Below are 16,444 nucleotides of genomic sequence, written 5' to 3'. Positions count from 1 at the left end.
GGAGCGGCGGGAGCGGGGCCGGGGCCGATCCCAATCCCGATCCTGATCCTGATCTCAGTCCCCGTTCTGAGCCTCACACGGCCCTTCCAGCACGGACACCGCAGGTGAGCAGCGCGGGGGGCGGTGGTGAGGCGGAGACCCGTGGCCCCCAGCGTCGGGGCGGCACCGGGGCTCTTGGACTCCCCTTTATGTCCCGTGTGCGGCCCAAAACGGAGTCTCCGGATGTGTCCGCGCCGGTGCTGATGCAGCGCTGAAATGCAGATGCTTCTCTGGGAGTGGCACAAATCTTGGGTGTTCCAGGTGACGCGTAAAGGAAAAAAAAAGGGGAAAAAAAGGCACTGTTTTGAGAAGAGCAGCTTTCAGCAGGAGAGCCCTAGTTATCCCGCAGCCAGTTCGTGTTCCGGAGTTTTCACAGGCTTTACATTAGTTAATTTTTCTCGTGCTGAGTATTCAGCATTCATATCCCCGGTTGTAGCTGGTGAATATCTCCCTATTCTGACTCCATCCGAGGACACACGGTGGGATTCTTGGAATATCCTGTGCAGGGCGATGATCCTGTGCTGGCCAGCAAAGACAGTGATGGTCAAGAAGGAAAAAGTAGAAAACACATCCATGTTTGAGGATGGATTTTCTGAATCAGCAGACTTACATTTGATCCCTCCTGTAAAGTATGATTCTGGCCATGTGACCTTTTATTTTTTGCTGCTTTATGGTCTCGTGTCCGTTGATGCTGTCGCGTTGCTGTTGGAAAATAAACGTGAGCACAGAAACTTCTGTGTGTGTGCCCTGGATGTGAAGCCTTTCTGCTCACCAAATCTTAGACTTTGTTGCTTTTTCGTGAGGAAGAGTCGAGATATTGCTGAGGATCACCTATGTAGTCTTGAAATTAATAAGATACGACCCATGTTCTGTTAATAAAAATTTAGGGAGAAGCCACCCCCGACTCTTGCCTACTTGTCTTGCTGAGCAGTGCAGTGTTTTGCCAGCAGCCCCAGTGTTTGTGGGAGGTTACCTGGTTGTGTGAACAGTGTATCAGAGGGGGCAGCAGGTTAATATTGTAATCAGAATTTTTTACAAACCAGGATTAAATGTTTTACTTGCGGGTGTGAGGTGACCCACGCTGTCCAGTTTCCAGCACAGCTGCCTGTGACATGGGTGGTGCTGAGGTCAGCTCTGTGACAGAACCTGGATTTCCACTGCTTTTCCTTGTTCTCCAGACTGCTGGCTTTGATCCTGTGCCCACGTGGTGGTGGTGAAGTCAGACCACTCACTCTTTGTTTGTCTTTCATCTGTCACCTTTCAGCCAGGTTCACTGCAGCCCAAACAGGACTTCAGCTATAGAATCACACAGCACTTTGGGTTGGAAGGGCACCTTGTCGTGTTCCACTCCCTGCCACGGCAGGGCCAGCTCCCAGTGTCCCAGGAGCTGCCAGCCCCAATGTCCAGCCCGGCCTTGGGCACTGCCAGGGATCCAGGGGCAGCCCCAGCTGCTCTGGGCACCCTGTGCCAGGGCCTGCCCACCCTGCCAGGGAGGAATCCCATCTAATGCTACTGTCTTTCAATTTGAGCCTGCTCCCCTTTCTCATTCACTGCAGACGCTTGTAAATAGTCTTGTCCCACCTCCACTCTAGCCCCCTTCAGAACTGGAAGGCCACAGTTATGTCACCCTGCAGCCTTCTTATCTCCAGGCTGAACAATCCCAACTGCCTTCCCCTCTCCTCACAGCAGAGCTGCTCTATCCCAACGATCAACTTGATGGCCCATAATGTAGCAGTCTCTGCTGTTTTGCAGGATCATGGATTTCCCAGGGCACTTTGAACAAGTCTTCCAGCAACTCAACTACCAGAGGCTCCATGGGCAGCTGTGTGACTGCGTCATTGTGGTGGGGAACAGGCACTTCAAGGCGCACCGCTCCGTGCTGGCCGCCTGCAGCACGCATTTCCGCGCGCTCTTCACCGTGGCCGAGGGCGACCAGACCATGAACATGATCCAGCTGGACAGCGAGGTGGTGACGGCCGAGGCCTTCGCCGCGCTCATCGACATGATGTACACGTCCACGCTCATGCTGGGGGAGAGCAACGTGATGGACGTGCTGCTGGCCGCGTCCCACCTGCACCTCAACTCCGTGGTGAAGGCCTGCAAGCACTACCTGACGACGCGGACGCTGCCGCTGTCGCCGCCGAGCGAGCGCGCGCAGGAGCAGAGCGCGCGGCTGCAGCGCTCCTTCATGCTGCAGCAGCTGGGGCTCAGCATCGTCAGCTCGGCGCTGGGCTCCGCGCAGGGCGCCGAGGAGCCGCCCGGCGCCATGGGCCCGGCGCTGCGGGGCGGGCTGGAGCAGCGCGCCGCCTTCCCCATCCGCCGCCTGCACAAGCGCAAGCAGTCCTCCGAGGAGCGTGCCCGCCAGCGCATCCGGCCCGCCTTGGACGAGCCCGTGTCCGACGTGGCCGCAGAGAGCGGGCAGCCCGTCGTCCACTCACGTGAGGATTTCTTCTCTCCGGACTCGCTGAAAATTGTGGACAACTCCAAGGCCGACACGGTTGCTGATAACCAGGAGGACAATACGATCATGTTCGACCAGTCTTTCGGTGCTCAGGAGGATGCCCAAGTGCCCAGCCAGTCAGACAATGGTGGGGGAAACATCTCCCAGATGTCCATGGCATCCCAGGCCACGCAAGTGGAAACCAGCTTCGATCAGGAGGCTGCTGCTGAGAAGAGCAACTTCCCGTGTGAAAATCCAGAGGTGAGCCTGAATGAGAAGGAGCACATGAGGGTGGTGGTGAAGTCTGAGCCCCTGAGCTCCCCAGAGCCTCAGGATGAGGTGAGTGATGTCACCTCCCAGGCAGAGGGCAGCGAGTCTGTGGAGGTGGAAGGAGGAGTGGTGAGCGCAGAGAAGATAGAGCTGAGTCCCGAGAGCAGTGACCGCAGCTTCTCGGACCCTCAGTCCAGCACTGACAGGGTGGGAGACATCCACATTATGGAGGTGTCCAACAACCTGGAGCACAAGTCTTCTTTCAGCATTTCAAATTTTTTAAATAAAAGTAGGGGAGGTGGCTTTGGTGCCAGCCAAAACAACGACGACAACATTCCCAACACCACCAGTGACTGCAGGATGGACAGTGACGCCCCTTATCTGATGAGCCCGGAGTCAGGGCCCACCGGTAGCCACTCATCTGCTGCCGTCTCACACGTCGAGAACCCGTTCAGTGAGCCCGCAGACTCCCACTTTGTGAGGCCCATGCAGGATGTGATGGGTCTGCCGTGCGTGCAGACCTCCGGGTACCGAGCAGCGGAGCAGTTCGGCATGGATTTCCCACGCTCAGGCCTGGGCTTGCACTCGCTGTCCCGGGCCATGATGGGCTCAGTGAGAGGTGGAGCTGGTGGCTTTCCTGGCTACCGCCGCATTGCCCCCAAAATGCCCGTGGTGACCTCTGTGCGAGGCTCGCAGCTGCAGGAGAGCTCCTCGGGGTCCCAGCTGATGATGAACGGGAGCGCTTCCTTCGAGAGCGGGCACCTGTCGCAGCCGGGCCCGCCGCAGCTGACGCGGGCGTCCGCCGACGTCCTGTCCAAGTGCAAGAAGGCTCTGTCGGAGCACAACGTGCTGGTGGTGGAGGGCGCGCGCAAGTACGCCTGCAAGATCTGCTGCAAGACCTTCCTGACGCTCACGGACTGCAAGAAGCACATCCGTGTGCACACGGGGGAGAAGCCCTACGCCTGCCTCAAGTGCGGCAAGCGCTTCAGCCAGTCCAGCCACCTCTACAAACACTCTAAGACCACCTGCCTTAGGTGGCAGAGCAGCAACCTGCCCAGCAGCTTGCTGTAACCTGCTGCCCCGGGCTCGGAGGAGCCTCGCTGCGGGCGGGGATGCTCCGGCGGGCGGACACCGGCGTGCCGCGGTGCCACACACAGTCTTGGCTCTGCCATTGGGGATATCCGGTACCTACCTCGCGGGTGTCGCCGCCGGGAGCCGCGCGGCGGGGATGGGGATGTGACCCCCTCGGCGAAGCAGCCCCTTTGCAGGGCAGAGGGGTGACAGCACGGGGGTCTCCTGATATAGCACGGTTTGAGAACAAGAAACTGACGTGCGCGATTCTTTTTGTTTTGATTTTCTTTTCTCTCTAGAGCATTTTGTAACAGTGGAAGCATTTAAATGATTACTGTAACCTGAGTTGCTGCATTATGTGAGGACAGTGCTGCAGACTCCTTACCTTTAAAAGAGAAAAAAGCTTAGGCTGCACCTGTCTGACATAATGCTTTAAAATACGCTACTTATGACAATAGTTCTAGGATTATGAATGTATGTTTGGCTGTTTTGTAGTAAAGGACACTGTGTAATCAAGGTGCTTAAATTAAATCCCAGACAAGTAACTTTCGGACTGCCAGGTGTACATATAACTCTAAGACAGCAAGATCTGGATGTTTGGCTGGTTTTTTTTTCCGTAGAAACGAGTATTAAGTGGTAAGTGAAGTACTGTCTCTTGTTTGTGCTATTCCTAGCAGTATTTTAACCAGTTTGTATCTCCTATGTTACAATTCTATATACGCAGAAGTTTGAACAGAGCTTGTCTTTGTCTGTTGTTTTGAAGGAGAGGGAATTTGTGATGGCTTTTTTTGCCACGTAAGAGAGTATCTTGCTGTTCCCAGATGCCCACAGTCCATCTGGTCCCCGTTGTGGCGTAAGCACGTTGTCTTTTTCTCTTGTCTCCAGGCTTTTAATTTCCTGCCCTGCACACTTAGTGACTTTGCAGCTGTGGATCTGTCCTTGGATGCAATCGCTCCTAGGTCAGAGCAATCCTCGTTTGCCATATTGCACAGAATCACGGAATGTGCTGAGTTGGAAGGGACCTCTCAGGACCATCGTGTGCAGCTCCTGGCCTTGCAGAGGATACCACAACAATCCCATCTTGTGCCTGAGGGCAATGTGCAAACACTTGTTTGCTTCATGCAGCCTTGGGGTTGTGACTCTGTCCCTGGGGAGCTTGTTCAGTGCCAGACCACCCTCTGAATGGGATGAAAAACCTTTCCTGATAGCCAACCTAAACCTCCCCTGACTCAGCCTCAGCCGTTTTCTCAAGTCCTGTCACTGGTCACGAGAGTGAAGAGATCTGTACCTGCCCTTCTGCTGCTCCTCAGGAGGATGTTGAAGACACCACTGAGGTCTGGCCTCAGTCTCCTCCAGGCTGAGCAAACCAAGTGCTCTCAGCTGCTCCTTGTAACGCTTCTCCAGACCAACCTCATGTCCTCCTTTGGACATTCTCTAGCAGCTTAATGTCTTTCATATGATGGTGCTCAAAATTGCCTGCAGCACTTGAGGTGAGACTGCCTCAGGGCAGAGCAGAGCAGGACAGTCCCCTCCCTCACCTGGCTAGTGATACCCCCCAGGACATGCTTGGCCCTCCTGGCTGCCAGGGCACTGCTGGCTTCTGTTCTGTAAAATGTCCTTGTCACATCCACCTAGGATAGTGTCATAAAAGTACTTTTCCCCATACATTTAAAAAAAGCTAATGTAAATTTAATTTTAAAAAATGGCACTGTAGACATGCAGCAGAAATTTGTCATTCTCCATGTGAGTCATGTAAATCTCCTTTTAATTTCCTCTTCTTTGGTGCCACCATAACCTAACACTGCCTGCAGTCTCCTTTCTTCCTTGTCAGAGGTGCACACGAACTGGTGCTCAGTGTTCTTGGGTTTTAAAATAAACTTTCAGAGCACTTGTGCTGATGATAAATGCTGCTCAGCCGAGCAGGGGCTGGCTCAGGGCTGCAGTGTGTCCTGCTCAGGTGAGACAGAGGAGATGCTGCACCTGCCCTAGCAGCGTGTCGTTTGCACCTTGACCATCTGAGGAATGCAGAAACCCAGGAGACGGTTGGATTAATTCCTTTAAAATGTTCACATTTTGTTATAGGGTTTACTTAATGGTCATATGTCTGGCTCCTGATTTTTTTTTTTTTTTAAGCATTACAATAACACATTTTTTTAAAAGCAGTGGGATATGCTGTGTTTTGTTTTAAATAACTTCAGTGTTGGGGACTAACAGCATTGAGCTGCTTAAACACTCTCCCAAATATCAATAAAATGCAGTATTTTGTACTTTAATATTTTCTTGTGTTGCTTTATTAAGTAACACTGTTTTGTCTTCATTGCATTTCTAGTGTTTTGCTTTTTAAAAACAAGGCTTGCTTTTTTTTTGTCAGTTTCCTGTAGTATGTCCAAATCTGTTGAATTTTACAGTGTTTGGGAATAAAGCATCTCTTTGTGCAAGGAGACTAATTAGGAACTAATGAGCAGATGAACACTTAACTGGACTTTTGAACTGTTCGTATAAAAATTTTTATGTGGAATGTCAGTGCAGGAGGACTTCTGTATTCTTTCTTTCAGAAAGAGTTTGGAGCATTTTTGGAAGCAGCAGCTTTAAATGCCATTGTCAGTTGATGTGCAGAGGGGCAGTGGCAGGCCTGGAGCCTGCAGCTGCTTCATGGCTTTCTGAGTCTTCCTGAACGAAGCAATAAATTCCTGGGAATAGCATAAATCAACACCTGGGGCCTGAGCTGCCTGCTGCAGTGCGGGTGTCTCACCCCACAGCCTGGAGAGCTTATGCCACTGAACTGTGCTCAGAATTGAACTGTGCAAGTGGGATCTCGCATGGAGCTGTCGGGGTGTCTGTTCTAAAACACCTGGAAATAAACCCTACGTTTTTGTGTTGCTGTGTCTGTCTGGCTTCACTGGTTTGGTGCTCTCCACACCAGCCTGTCCAGAAAAAAATTGTGACTGCAAAAGGGATTGTATGAACCTGACCTTGGTAATAATTTTGTCCCTGGTACTGTTCTTTTTAAGAACTTAAATGAAGCAGTATCTGCATAGCAGCTGTAAAATTCATGATCCGTGGTCACTGCTGCTCTTGAATTCCTCCTGGGAGGATGTCACAGGTGCAGGAGGTGCTTGTCTCGAAGGAGTTATGATATGGACACCTGAGCCCAGGGCCCCAGTCCCTGTAGCAGCTGATTTACCAGCTCCTGACTGTTTGTTAATGCACCTGGGCAATCTGACTCACCTGCTCAGACACCAGGTCATTCCCTGCCATCATCAGGGAGCACAGGAACCTCTGGGATACTCGGTCACCATTCTTCAGCAGCTCCACCAACAGCAGAATCTTCAGTGTCAGCACTCAGGAATCTTGGAGACCAGTGAGCTCCCGCACTGGACTCATGCCCTGGGTTTTCACAGCAGAGCCAATCCTGATTTCCACTGCGTCGTTTGGAAACTCCCCAGCCAGCTGGGATGCCCAGAGCACACTCCCTTCCTCCCCACCGCCACGGCCACAGGCATTTCCTGCTCGCTCCAGGTTACAAACCTCCTGAACTACTGGCAGGCCAGCAGAAGGCAATCAGCCATGCTTGTGAATCAAAACTTACTGAAAAATGTGTCAGAATCCCTCCCAGGCGTGATGCAGGGCAACTCCCAACAGCCATGACTGCTATCACAGAGTGCTTTGCTGAGCATCCAAGAAATGCCAGCAGAGTCTGGCACAAGGGATGCTTGCTGTGGGGCAGGAGGAGACACAGAGTGTGCTGGGTGAGCTTTAGCTCCAGTTACAGGCTTTGTGCAGTGCTCTGGCTCCCTCCCCACACCGGGATTTTACTGCTGCCAGCTGCGCACCCTAGGACACTTCCCTCCTGCCCATGGCAAGCTCCTCGCTCCCTCCCCTTGTGCTGCTGTCCCCAAAAAGTGCTGGTTCCATCTGTCCCCTGCAGGGTGAAGGCACAGCTGGCTGTGGGGCAGTGGGGTTTGTCCTGGGGGAAAACCTGCACAAATCCATCTCAGCAGGGAGGGTCAGCCACAGGCACTGCTGCTCAACCTGGGCGTGCCAGAAGGGCTCCTGTGTCCTCTGCGGGCCTGGACACCATGGAGGGCTGTGGTGGGACTGGGAGGAACAGGAGGAGGATGGCTGATGGAGAGCCACACCTCAAAAGGAACCTGAGTCCAGGTGTGCAGTGTTCCCTGGCACGAGGACTGGGAGCACTCGGAGCTGGAGGGACACTGGTTTAACACTGGTGAGAGTGACCTCCCCAGTGGGGACATCCTGCTGTGGGGACACCTGTGGGGTGGCTGGGGTGGGCAGCACTGGGTGGCTGGTGGCCGTGGCTGGGCTGTGACAGGGCTGCCCTGTCTGCCACATGTCACCGGTGATGGGCAGGGAGGGGCAATGGCAAGGCCAGCGCGCGCCCCGGGGCAGATCCGCCCCCATCCTGCAGGATGGGCCACCTGGACCCCGGGCTCATCACAGCTGTGGCTGCCCATGCCCTGGAAGTGTCCAAGGCCAGGCTGGACAGGGCTTGGACCAGTCTGGGACAGTGGAAGGTCTCCTGCCCCTAGTAGGTGGGGTGGGATGAGATGATCCATAAGGTCCCTTCCAAGCCAACCATTCCATGATTCTGTGATTGGTGGCATGGAGAGGTGTGCTCCAGGTTTTCCAGCCCCCAATCTATGGAAGTGGGACAGTGGCTGCAGGACACGTGAATCCCCAAAGCCCTCCAGATGTGCCCATCAGGCCTCTCTTGGCAGCTGGAGGCTCAGGCCCCATTCAGACTCTCCTGTTCACCAACAAATGTCACTGCATGTCTGAGAAACATGAGGGAAGCTGCAGCCAGAACCCACAAAGGGGTGGCAGAACCTCCCAGTGAATTCCAGGTTGCCATCCGCTTTGGAGCTGTGCCTGGAATTGGTTATGGATACAAAAGGCAGAGCTGGAGGTTCCTGGGGAGCTGCAAAAGCCTGTTTTGTGCTTCTCTTTACACCCCCCAGGCAGAGGATCGTGTGGTGTCACTGATTCCACAGCACCACCTGATGTGTGGGCTGGCAGCAGCTCCTGTGCCAGCAGCAGCCTGCATGGACAAAGCTGCTACCTCTCCTCCCCTCCTGGCTACAAGCCCAGCTAAGGCACCCCTGGCCTCTCCCTGTGACCAGGAGCCCAGTTTTGAGGATGGATGCTGCTGCAGCAGTTCCCTTACGGCAGTTCCAGCTTGGCAAACATTCCCCAGTCCAGGGCCAACCCCTCCCCATGGCACCCACAGCACGCTCCAGCACTGGGCCTGTTCTCAAATGACATGAGCACAACACATTGGCTGCTTCTCTTTAATGGCTCCTGGCCACCGCAGGGGAGGGGACGCAGGCTGGCCTCGACGCCGCGTCCGTCCCATGACTGCTGGAGCAGGGCCTGGCCATCACAGCTTCAGCTGGAGCAGGGCCTGGCCATCACAGCTTCAGCTCGTGGGGCATGGGCTCCCCTCGCAGCCCAGCCAGCAGGTTGTTGGCTGCCAGCACTGCCATGGTGCTCCTGGTGGCGTACGTGGCGCTCCCGATGTGCGGCAGGATCACTGCAGGGACAGGAGGGACACTGCTCACCTCTCACCTTCACACACCCCCAGCTGCCCCTTCCAGGGCTGTCAGAGGTACAGTGACCATGTAGATGTTATTTGTGTATTAATAAATGTGTAGGATTACTGGTGTAAGTAATGTATTCAATAAATACACATGTATGAATTACATCCTGACTGGTCTGGTTTCAGAGCTCTCTAATCTCCAAGTCCTGCAAATATTTCCAGAAAGGCTCTGCTCTTACCACTCCTCACACTGCCTACCTTGAGAAACAGTGCAAACAAACAAAAAATGAGCTTTAGCAAAAAGCTAAAACAACAGGTACAGGTTTGTATTTCAGAAACAGACAGTCATGGGCAGTTCCAAATTTTCATGGATGTCCCTGTGGTTTCTTTGGGGAACATACTTTTCCTACTCCAGAAACCCCATCCCCCTGGAGGGAGGACATCCTGTGAGACACCACCCAAGCAAGCTCCTTCCTAGCCATCCTTCCTCACCTGCACCATCCTCCTCCAGAGAAGACAGGTCTCAGTCCTGGACCTGCCCAATGTCCCACCTTCCCAATGCCTGGAACTATCCAGGTAACAGGCTGCAGCCTGGCTAGCCCAGCAGCACTCCCGAGACCAAGACTCCTCCAGGCAAGCCCAGCAGCCCACTTGTAGCCAGTGGGAAACTCTTCTAGCACAGTCTGTGCCCAGGAGCCCACAGAATAGCTGAGCTGGACAGGGCTGAGCTGGTTTCTCATTCATGCACCTGCTGATACCAGAACCTCCATGAATTTCACACGCTGAATGAAGAGCCATCATGAAGGTACTAAAACTGAGTTTATCTCAATGGCTTTCTGGAAAATTAAAACAGCTTCCCACACTTGTTTGACATCATGTTGATGAGTGTTTACTCCACAGCAGCTCCCTGCAGTGTACAGCAGCCCACCTAAGTACACCTGACCTGTCTGTCCTGTGCTCTGGTGCCCACTGCCACCAGTGGGGCCCAGGGGTCCCTGTCACACCTGTCTCTGGGCCCCCGAGGCAGCACCTGCTGCAGGAGGGGTCTGACCACCCCAGACACTCACCACAGTTCTTGAGGGACAGCAGGGGGTGGTCAGTGGGCAGTGGCTCCGGAGTGGTCACGTCCAGGCCGGCAGCTGCGATCTGGCCATGGGCCAGTGCCTCGTACAGGTCCTCCTGGTTCACCACAGCCCCCCTGCAAGGGGCTGGCGTCACTGCTGAGGGGCCTGCTGGCCCCCAGGGCACAGAGGCAGAGGCTGCCCAGGGCTGCCTAAGTAGAGGTCAGACCCCCTCTGGATGTGCCTGAACCTCCCAGCAGTGAGCTGAAGAGCTGGGTGCTCCCTGAACACTTTATCTTGCCTTTGGTTCAATCCCAAGGGGCCTTGGGCAAATGTAGCCGGTGGCTGCAGCCACAAAGGCTGTTTGTGCTGTCTGCACTCAGCAGATCCCCTACACTCACAGCGTGGAAGGGCGACAGCCACTCTCCCAGGCACGCCTCTGGGCTGCCAGTACCTGCTTGTGTTGATGAACACAGAAGTCTTCTTCATCCTGCCAAAGAAGTCCTTGTTGCACATCCCCTGGGTAGCTGGCGTCAGGGCACAAGTCACCACTACAAAGTCTGACTCCTCGGCCAGCCTCGTGAGAGGGACTGGGGGAAGAAGGACAGAAACATCCCACTGCAGCCAACACCTTCCCTCAGCAGAACTCCAGGAGCAGTGCCTCCTGTCACCTGTGTCACCTGGGCACTCAGCCCCGTGGGGACAGTCCACAAGACCCTCCCCTCCTCCTAGGAGCAGCTGTCACATTTTGCCTCTGTTCACTGTGTCCAACTTCCTTGTGGGAATAAAACTGACAGCAATTCACCAGTGCACAGACACAGGGAAGGGGAGCAGTGGCAGGATCAGCTGCAGCCTGGAGTTCTTGGTGGTCTGATGAACCCCTGCACGCCCAGCCTTTGCCTGGCTCGGAGGAGGCAGGGTCCTCCCTGCCACCCCCACTGTGGGCTCTGGGACGGGGCACTCCTCCCCCTGCACTGGGCACACCCAGGAGCCCCCAGCTCCCCCAGCCCTCCCTCCACTGGCCACCCTGCAGGTGACAAACCCTGTGAGTGACGCCCCTGGAGCTGTCCCAGCCCTGGTGCTCCATGACTGGCGACTGACACCCCCCTGCCCTGGTGCCATCCTTACCGAACTCAGCCCCAAACTCTGCCGCACTCTCCGGTTTTGGGCCACTGCCAGTGTACAGAAACTTCCTGACCCCAAACGGCTTCAGGCGCCGGGCAACTGCCTGTCCTAAGAGTGAGGAAGAAAGGTGTTGGGCTGCTGTGCTCCACAGCACCTGTGGGGACCGGCTCCTGAAGCCACTGCAGGGCTGCTGCAGCGGGATCCCTCCATCCTGGCTGCTCCCAGCCCTGACTGCGGGGTGGGGTTGGAGGGTTCTGCTGTGGAAAGGGGCCCATGGACACTGACCCCGTGGCTACCCCCAGGAACACTGCCCTGGGGAGCAAGGACAGGACTGGCTGCCTGCTGGCAAAGTCCACAGCTGGATGGTGTCGAGCGCTGCGTGGACTTTGCCACTGCATTTGTGTAACTAGCACTGGGGCAGGCACAGATTGCTGCTGGGGCTGCAGGTGGCGGGAGCACAGGCACACCTGAGGCTTTGAGCCTGAGGCTGCTGAGCCAGTACAGCTTCTGGGAGAGGCTCTGCACGGCTCCTCTTGCTGTGCTCAGGGGGTTTACACAGGTGAGCTCCAGGGCACCACCTTAGCTGAGTCAGAGTCCCAGAACAGTCTGGGCTGGAAAAGGCTTCAAGGACCACCTCACTCCAACCCTCCCACCTCCAGCAGGGGCACCCCCCCAGTAGCTCAGGTTGGAGGTGATGCTCCAAACCCACCCTGGCACAGCTGCAGACGCAGAAATCTCTGGACTGGACTCACCTATCCTGCCCAGCCCGATGATGCCCACGGTGCTGTCGGACAGGCCGTACCCACACATCCACAGGGGCTTCCACGTTGTCCAGCCGCCACTGGCCGAGAGAGCGGGACAGGAGCAGGAGTCATGGAAAGGTGCTGAGAGCCCAGCCCAGGTGCTCGGTGTGAGCTGCATGGGACGGCAGCCCCTCGTCACCAGCCCGCGGGGCACAGCTCTGGCGCTGACCCCAGTGGTCACTCACCTCTTCACCTGCTCGGTCGCCTCCGGCAGCCGGCGGCAGGCGGCCAGCAGCAGGGCCACGGACAGCTCAGCGGTGGCGTCGGTCAGCACGTCGGGGGTGTACCCCACACGGATCCCCCTGCCAGCCAGACGGGGCTCTGGGGCTGGCTGCCAGCACCGTGCCTGTCCCACCTACCCAGGGACATCCCTTCGGCTCTCCGCCCTCCTGCCACACCCGTCCCCACCCTGTCCTTGCCCCGGCCCAGCACCCAAATGCTTCTGCAGGCCTGGCGAGTGTGGGGTGAGCCACAGAGGGGTCAGGACCCCGTGAAACCCCCCTGCCAGCGGGACCAGCGGGTGTGGGGTGTGCGGGGGGAAGGCTCCGGCAGCAGGGGGCAGCGCAGGGGGTGCAGGGCACGGGGGAGAGGTCCGGGAGGCGTCCGAGCTGGCGGGGGACAGGGCAGGGGAGGAGCGGGCAGCGTTACCGCTTCTTGATCTCGTCCAGGGCGAGGTGGTCGAAGCCCACGGACAAAGTGCTGATGACCTTCAGGTCGGGCCCTGTAAGACACGATCGGCGCTGCCGGGCCTGTCCCGAGGGCCCGGGGGTGTCGGGGGGACAAGGGGCCCCGCACGCACCGGCCGCGTCCAGCACCTCGCGGTCGATGCGGTCCGAGAGCAGGCACAGCAACCCGCGCGTCCCCGCCACGCCCGCCAGCAGCGCGGCCCGCGGCACCGGCTCCTCCGAGTCCCACTGCTGCACCCGGCACCTGCGGCGGCACCGCCACTGGAACCGGCACCGGCACCCGCACCCGCACCGGGGCCCGCACCGGGACCCGCACCGGGACCGGCACCCGCACCGGGACCCGCACCGGGACCCGAGCTGGCACCGTGACTGCAGCGGGACCTGCAGCGCCCGCGCTCACCCGCTGGCCTGGGACAGCACCCGCAGCCCCTCGGGCGGGATCCGCCGTGTCACGAACACCGACATGGCCGCTGCCGCCGCCCGTGCGCCCGCCAGCGCCGCGGCAGCCGCGATCAGCCCCGAACACACCGGAACAGCCCGGAACAGCGCGGGACGGACCGGAACAGCCGGGCCCCGGCCCCGCCCCCGCCCCGCCCCCGCCCCCGCCCCGCCCCCGCCCCGCCCCGGCCCCGGCCCCGCCCCGGCCCCGCCCCGCCCCCGCCCCGCCCCCGCCCCGCGCTCCGCCGCGCCCCCGCCCCCGCCCCGGCCCCGGCCCCGCCCCCGCCCCCGCCCCGCCCCGCCCCGCCCCGCCCCCGGCCCCGGCCCGCCCCCGGCCCCGCCCCGCCCCCGCCCCGCCCCCGCCCCACCCCCGGCCCCGCCCCGGCCTGGCCCCGCCCCGGCCCCGCCCCGGCCCCGCCCCGCGCTCCGCCGCCCGCAGCTGAGCGCGCAGGTGTGTCCGTGTCCGTCTGTCCACCCGCGGACGGACAGACATCCCCGCAGCCGCGTGTCCGCCCGTACGCGGACATGTGGACATTCCCGCACAGGAAAAGGAGGCTCCGGGGGCCCTTGTGGCTCTGCACAAGTCCCTGCCAGGAGGGGACAGCCGGGGGGATTTGGGATCTGCTGCCAGGAACAGGGACAGGAGGAGAGGGAACGGCCTCAGGCTGGGCCAGGGGAGGCTCAGGGGGGACAGCAGCAGGAATTTCCCCATGGAAAGGGAGCTCAGGCCTTGGAAGTGCCCAGGGAGGTTTGCAGTGCCCATCCCTGGAGGTGCCCAAGGAATTCCTGGATGTGGCACTCAGGGCTCTGGGCTGGGGACGAGGTGAGAGTCAGTGATGTCAGAGTTCTGGTGCAGCCTAATGGATTCAGTGGTGCTGTGATATCCACATGCGTGTTCACATCGGTGCTCTCACACAGACAGGTCTGTGTGCACACACCTGCGTGTTCAGTACGGACATTCTTACACACCACAACGCGGGAGCTGTTCTGCTGTGAATTCCCCCCACAGCCTCTGGTGGCAGCTTTGGGGCATCCCAGAGCCTAGGGATGGGTCAACTGCCACCTCTCACTGCACTGAACCGACTCTGCTCGTTAATTAACCCAGATTTGGATTGTCTGGAGACCTGATTCGAGCACGTTCCGTGACTGCAGGTACGGGGCAGGGGAGCCCAAGGGAGCCGTGAGCTCGACAGCTCTGCTGCCTTTGGAATGAGCACAGAGGCAGACAGGTAAAGATGACACATCTGTGGGCAGAGGGAACATGGAGTTTGAGGTATAGACGCCAGAATATTGCTCCACGTGGGATTCATTCTGCTGCTTCAGCTGGGATTTCCCTTTATCGTGATGTACCATCAGCATGCTGTCAGATTATGCTAGCAGAATTGCTTTTCTTTTTTAATAATTGCTTGAAAGTTTGTTTTATACAGCTGAGCTGTGTATCATTTGAGCTGACACCTTATCTGCCTCCCTGATCAGTATGGATTAGAGTCGGGAGTACCTCTGCTCTCCAGTGCGATGCCTCCAGGCTCATCCTGCTGGGGTTTCCCCATTCCCGCTTCCCGGTCCCAGTGGATGTGGTGGAGTCTCTCCCTCAGACACTTCAGCGATCTCCAAGCTCTGGGTCAGTGGCAGCAGAGAAATGGAGACCCCCAGAGAGGATTTATTTACAAAACAAAGTGCACAGTTCTGGCCACAACGTGTTTTTATCAGTTAAAAGCACCCATAAACAAGGATGTGTCGTTCACTGTGGTTCAGTGTGGAGTCCCCCATCCCTCCCTGGTCCCTCTGAAGGTGGTGGTGCTGTGTTCCTGCATGCAGCTCTCAGGAGCCCTTGGCAGCTGAGCCACAGAGTCACCCCAGCTCTGGAAACAATCCCTTGTTCCCCATTTCGGTGTTTTCTGGATAAACCCCCCCGACACACGTAAATGCCTAATTCTGCTTGCACCCTGTGATCTGTTGCAGGCAGAGCTGGCTGTCCCACCTCTGGGAAACTGAAAACCTTTCAAAAAGAGTTGGAACAGTGGAGAGGAATGGATAATGGGACTCCCATTAGTCTCCCACCTCTCTCTGCCACCCAGGTGTGGGCTGCCACACCTCCACACTCCCACATCCCCCTCTTGCTGCCACGTGGGAAGGACATGCCACCCTCTCTGGTACAGCTGGAGTTTGACCAGTGCCAGGGTGGGACAGAAGAAACTGCCAGCCTTCCCTCTCTCAATGGAAACACCAGGAACCCCTGAGAGATGGCTGCTCTCCAGAGGATACAGGAGCATGGAGGTGTGGCAGCCCCTTGTAAAAAGCCAGAGAATCCCATCCCATCCCATCCCATCCCATCCCATCCCATCCCATCCCATCCCATCCCATCCCATCCCATCCCATCCCATCCCATCCCATCCCATCCCATCCCATCCCATCCCATGGATCCCATCCCATCCCATCCCATCCCATCCCATCCCATCCCATCCCATCCCATCCCATCCCATCCCATCCCATGGATCCCATCCCATCCCATCCCATCCCATCCCATCCCATCCCATCCCATCCCATCCCATCCCATCCCATCCCATCCCATCCCATCCCATCCCATGGATCCCATCCCATCCCATCCCATCCCTCTCTAATCCATGCTACTGCAGCCTGTCCCACGCACTCTGGGTTTTGAGGAGGGCTCTCTGTGGCTCTCTGGGGAGCTCGGTGGGGCTGGTTTCCTGGCGATTTATGCAGACTGGGCAGGAGAAGCCCTGAGGACTGGAGCACATCCAGCAGCACTCACACCCACACTTTGTTGTCCGCCTCCCGGGGCCTGTTTGCTGTGACCACCCGGACAGCCTGCACTCCCACTCCAGAACGGACTGTGTGTTCCAGGGACACGGCTGTGTGCCAGCGGTGCTGCCGGGGAGCAGAGCAGGGAGCAGCAGGGCCGTGCCAGCGGCTGCATGTGCCAGGGCACAGCA

General features: G+C 57.7%; 2 protein-coding genes across 6 annotated transcripts; one reads left to right on the top strand and one right to left on the bottom strand.

The window, feature by feature from the left end:
* Positions 1 to 5: 5 nt before the first annotated feature.
* On the top strand, positions 6 to 6,699 carry ZBTB5 (zinc finger and BTB domain containing 5). The gene is made up of 2 exons (XM_023945431.2): positions 6 to 104; positions 1,792 to 6,699. The coding sequence occupies exon 2, from the start codon at positions 1,796 to 1,798 to the stop codon at positions 3,818 to 3,820; it is 2,025 nt and encodes a 674-aa protein (XP_023801199.2). The 5' UTR covers positions 6 to 104; positions 1,792 to 1,795; the 3' UTR covers positions 3,821 to 6,699.
* A 2,416-nt stretch (positions 6,700 to 9,115) lies between these two features.
* Positions 9,116 to 15,099, bottom strand: GRHPR (glyoxylate and hydroxypyruvate reductase). Of its 5 annotated transcripts, none has more exons than XM_086870102.1 (9): positions 14,989 to 15,093; positions 13,166 to 13,296; positions 13,015 to 13,087; positions 12,552 to 12,721; positions 12,316 to 12,404; positions 11,567 to 11,671; positions 10,893 to 11,028; positions 10,445 to 10,575; positions 9,116 to 9,371 (listed from the first exon to the last, which is right to left on the bottom strand). In XM_086870102.1, the coding sequence occupies exons 1-9, from the start codon at positions 15,019 to 15,021 to the stop codon at positions 9,250 to 9,252; spliced, it is 990 nt and encodes a 329-aa protein (XP_086726228.1). In that variant the 5' UTR covers positions 15,022 to 15,093; the 3' UTR covers positions 9,116 to 9,249. The 5 variants fall into 5 exon arrangements, with proteins under 5 accessions (XP_086726228.1, XP_086726229.1, XP_086726231.1 ...); XM_086870103.1 differs by lacking the exon at positions 14,989 to 15,093 and adding an exon at positions 13,453 to 13,655 and having other exon boundaries at positions 12,552 to 12,668; XM_086870105.1 differs by lacking the exon at positions 10,445 to 10,575 and having other exon boundaries at positions 14,989 to 15,099.
* Between the last annotated feature and the right edge of the window lie 1,345 nt (positions 15,100 to 16,444).

The sequence above is a fragment of the Cyanistes caeruleus genome, chromosome Z (genome assembly GCF_971803275.1).
Source record: "Cyanistes caeruleus chromosome Z, bCyaCae1.hap1.1, whole genome shotgun sequence".
NCBI classification, from domain to species: domain Eukaryota; kingdom Metazoa; phylum Chordata; class Aves; order Passeriformes; family Paridae; genus Cyanistes; species Cyanistes caeruleus.
Note: the sequence above shows the minus strand (reverse complement) of the source record. Positions and strands in the feature narration are given on the sequence as shown.